Source organism: Malania oleifera, chromosome 9, assembly GCF_029873635.1.
Source record: "Malania oleifera isolate guangnan ecotype guangnan chromosome 9, ASM2987363v1, whole genome shotgun sequence".
Taxonomy (NCBI): Eukaryota; Viridiplantae; Streptophyta; class Magnoliopsida; order Santalales; family Ximeniaceae; genus Malania; species Malania oleifera.
The window spans coordinates 83,851,456-83,855,413 of record NC_080425.1 but is presented as its reverse complement, the minus strand read 5'-3'; the positions used below and the strand labels follow the sequence as shown (position 1 = coordinate 83,855,413).

Below are 3,958 nucleotides of genomic sequence, written 5' to 3'. Positions count from 1 at the left end.
TTCTTTTCTTTTCCTTTCTTTTCTTTTCTTTTCTTTGTGTAACGATAGTCTCCAAATTTGCTAGGTGTATGCACACCAAACTTTGATTTTAAAAGAGACTAAATTAGAAGAGAAGGGTCATCAGTACATTCTGAATGCCTAGACTGAACAATTTTATTTTTATCTTTTGTCCCAAATGTAGGAGTTAAGTAGCTTGGGCCCCTCCCTCCTCATGCTCCAACGAAAAAACACCCCAAGCTTCAACTCGGTAATGATGTCCCAATAATTCACATTGTAGGCCTAATTTAATTTTGGGACAAAATCCCATCGCTTGTACAATGGGCGGCTCCACATCTCACCACCCCACCTTAGCAATAATATGTATACTAACTCCTCTAAATTACCTCTTAATTCTCTCTAATTAATTGCTACATATATAATTTTTAATAATAAATATAATATCATACTAAACTAACGGTTAATATGTTACTATTAGTATACGAAATATATTATATATAGAGAATATGTTGTAGACCTTTAGGTGCAATAGGAATTAGTCCGATCCTCTTGAAATACATTATCTCGACTAATCTCCATCAAAGATGAATGTGCTTTTCTTTTCTTAATTAATTAGTTTAAATACTGATTAATTATCAATTTTTTAACAAATCTACACATTCCCAAAGGATGATGCAAGTTTTTTGCATCTGGGTGTTACGAATTAGCTAGCTACCACATCTTCATGGACCCCCAAGTGGGATGTGTCGAAGAAGCGAGACCCTCTCACTGCATGCATGACACGTGACGGGGGCTCCCCGGAGAGGAGACTGTGTCCTTGGCATTTTTACGAAAATCCCAATGTGGCCCATCAAGGTACACCTCCACAGCATTAAATTCACAGCCTCTTTGTGCTGTGCTCATACACATACAGTGACTTGGCTTAGCTTAGCTAACTGTAGCTACCGTCCACAATCTCTCCCTCCTTACAACTGTTCGTCACATTTTTCTTCGAACCATCTTTTCGGCCGAAGTAGGGCTGAGCTTGGCTTTCCCACTCTGTTCACTTTTTGTTCCTTTTTTCTCTTTTTAAAAATATATAATACCCTTTACCCCAGTACTGATCTCCTTCATCATCTGCCACTGGCTGCGCTGCTGCTCTGCAAAGAGAGAGAGAGAGAGAATGGGACACCACTCCTGCTGCAACAAACAGAAGGTTAAGAGAGGACTATGGTCGCCAGAGGAGGATGAGAAACTAATCAATTACATTTCCACCTATGGACATGGTTGCTGGAGTTCTGTTCCCAAGCTTGCAGGTAATTTATATATATATATATATATATATATATATACATATGTATGCCACCACATTTTTTTTTTGTTCTCTCTTTCCTTCTTTCTGTACAAATCCTGTGGGATTATGAATAATTGAGATCTACATGAATTGAAAGCCATAATCACTTTGTTTCTCTCTCTCTCTCTAAAAAACCAATATTTGGGGTTTGTTGATGATGGTGCAGGCCTGCAGAGATGCGGAAAGAGCTGCAGGCTAAGATGGATAAATTACCTCAGACCAGACTTAAAACGTGGGAGCTTCTCTCCCCAAGAGGCAGCTCTCATCATTGAACTCCATAGAATTCTAGGCAACAGGTATTCTTTTTCTTATTATTATTATTATTATTAGTAATGACGGAGAAGAAATTCATCACGTCCACCATAGACAGCACCAGATAATTCAGAGATGACCAGTGAGGAATTAAACTCAAAAATCTCTTTCTGCTCCTCGTCCCCCCTTTACCATTGAGCCATATAACCCTGACAGGCTTAGTAGTAGTATTATTATTATTATTATTATTATTATTATTATTATTATTATTATTATTAAGAAAATCAATCAAGAAGACATCTACTTTCCTGATTTTTTGTTTTTTAAAAAAATTTTGCAGGTGGGCTCAGATAGCCAAGTACCTACCAGGAAGAACAGATAATGAGGTGAAGAATTTTTGGAACTCAAGCATAAAGAAGAAGCTCATCTCTCATGGCATTTCCGAGCTTTCCTCCTTCCCCAACCCCAACCCAGACTCCATTAACGAACCATTCTGCTCAATCAACCCAAGCCCCACTCTCATACTCACCCCACATCATCATGATCAGCCTAACCCACAAGATCATCTCCACCTCCCCACTCCGCTCTCAATCCTCCAAACCAGCTTTCAGCATCCTACTGATCAAACCCTAAAATCAGATCAGATCAACTGCACCGTCGATCTAGGCCCTCCGATCGCGCTCCCACCGGACCCGTCGCCCTTCGACCCGTCCCCATGGCCCCCACTGGGATACCAACTTCAGCTGCACCCCCATGATCTCAACCAAGATGATCATATCTTTCAAACCCTTGTTGCAGCTTCCAACTTCACTGACGAACTTATCAGTCTGGGGGGCATCCCGACAGCGCCTTCGGCGGGTGCCTCCATGCCAAAACTTTGCGAGATCATCGACGGCACCGAGTGCGCAAATCCATCTACATCAATATCGGACAAAGTGCTGGTCCCTTGCTTCCAGCTGCAGGCGGCGGCGGCGGAGGAGGAGGCGCAACCGTCTTACGTCCACGATTTGCACACGGCATCGACGATGACGAGCAATCAGATGGAGTACATTGACGCGTTGATCATGTCGTCGTTTCCGTCGTCGTCACCGTCTTCATGCAGCCAGCTCGTGAACCCTAATCTTCCCCCTGCAAGCTGGGACTTCTAGAGAGAGACATGCGTAGCTAGCTAGCTAGCAGCCAGCCAGTAAGCTAGTACTACTGGTAATTGAATGGGCAATTAGTTGATTAATAACGCTTGCCTTGTATGGATTCAATACTGAACATATCAATTAATGCATTAGTTTGTTTTTAATTATTTAATTAGTAGCATACAGAAGGGATAAGGGCAATTAATTAATCAAGGGCAACTGCATTAATGGGAAAACATAAATGTACGTTGCTAGCTAGTTCAAGTTCAAGCTCTCTTAATTATATAATGTCTGTGTAGCTAGTAAATCAGGCACTTTGCTGTTGATGAATAAAGAGAAAAATGTGTAGCTAGGTACTTTGGCATGTCTATCTGCTCCCGCTTAAACATATATATGCATATAGTATGTATATGACTAGCTTGTTTCTTCCCTAGTAATTAATTAATTCTAGTATCCTAGATTTGTGTATCATGCATATATATATAAAATATGATATGATATGTATATATGTATATGGGTGGTTCAAATGGTGTGAGGGAGTGTTGGGCCATATGTGTGGGTTGAGAGTGGAGTACTACCTGGGTCTTTAATTAATTTGGTTTGCCTGATGAGGTACTACAGCCATTAATGCATGGATTTCTCTACATGAGAAATTACTATATGTATATGTATATGCATATGTACGTATGTATATATATGTGCATGCTGATGCTGCTGGGGCTAGTGGATCCCAACAGGTAGCGCGCAGTTCATACATTTTCTTCTTTTTGGATTTTGGCTTTGTCTGCTCAGGGTGACAGATCACGCATGTACATGAATGACTGCAGGTAGGCCATTTTGATTTAATCCTTTACTGAGCTGCTGAGAGAGATGAATTAGAGGAATGGAGTATTCCTGCAATCCAGCTAACTAGCTAACCCATGAGTGCAACACAGCACAGACATTAGTGTCTTTGTTTTGGATGTTTATTGTTAGTCCCTGCAGCTTAGCTTATATGCATGTGATTACATAATATTGACGTCATTTTTATTAATCTGCGTTTGATACTATGCGAATTTGCATTTGATATCATGAGTAGTGAATTAATTCCTTGCAATTTACAATTTTTTTTATGTCGTATTTGGTTTGAAAAATCAAATGATTGAACTAGGAATGGAATGGAATGGAATGAGTGTGTTTAGGAGAAGGAAGAAAGGTAAACGCAAGGCTTGCTACTGATAGTATGTATTTATTCATAGATCTTGAC

General features: G+C 40.2%; 1 protein-coding gene across 1 annotated transcript; it reads left to right on the top strand.

Annotated features, from left to right (window-relative positions):
* Nucleotides 1-898: 898 nt before the first annotated feature.
* LOC131164940 (transcription factor MYB61-like) lies at nt 899-3,080 on the top strand. The gene is made up of 3 exons (XM_058122502.1): nt 899-1,292; nt 1,497-1,626; nt 1,923-3,080. Exons 1-3 carry the CDS (start codon nt 1,160-1,162, stop codon nt 2,728-2,730), a joined length of 1,071 nt encoding a protein of 356 aa, XP_057978485.1. The 5' UTR covers nt 899-1,159; the 3' UTR covers nt 2,731-3,080.
* The last annotated feature ends 878 nt before the right edge of the window (nt 3,081-3,958 follow it).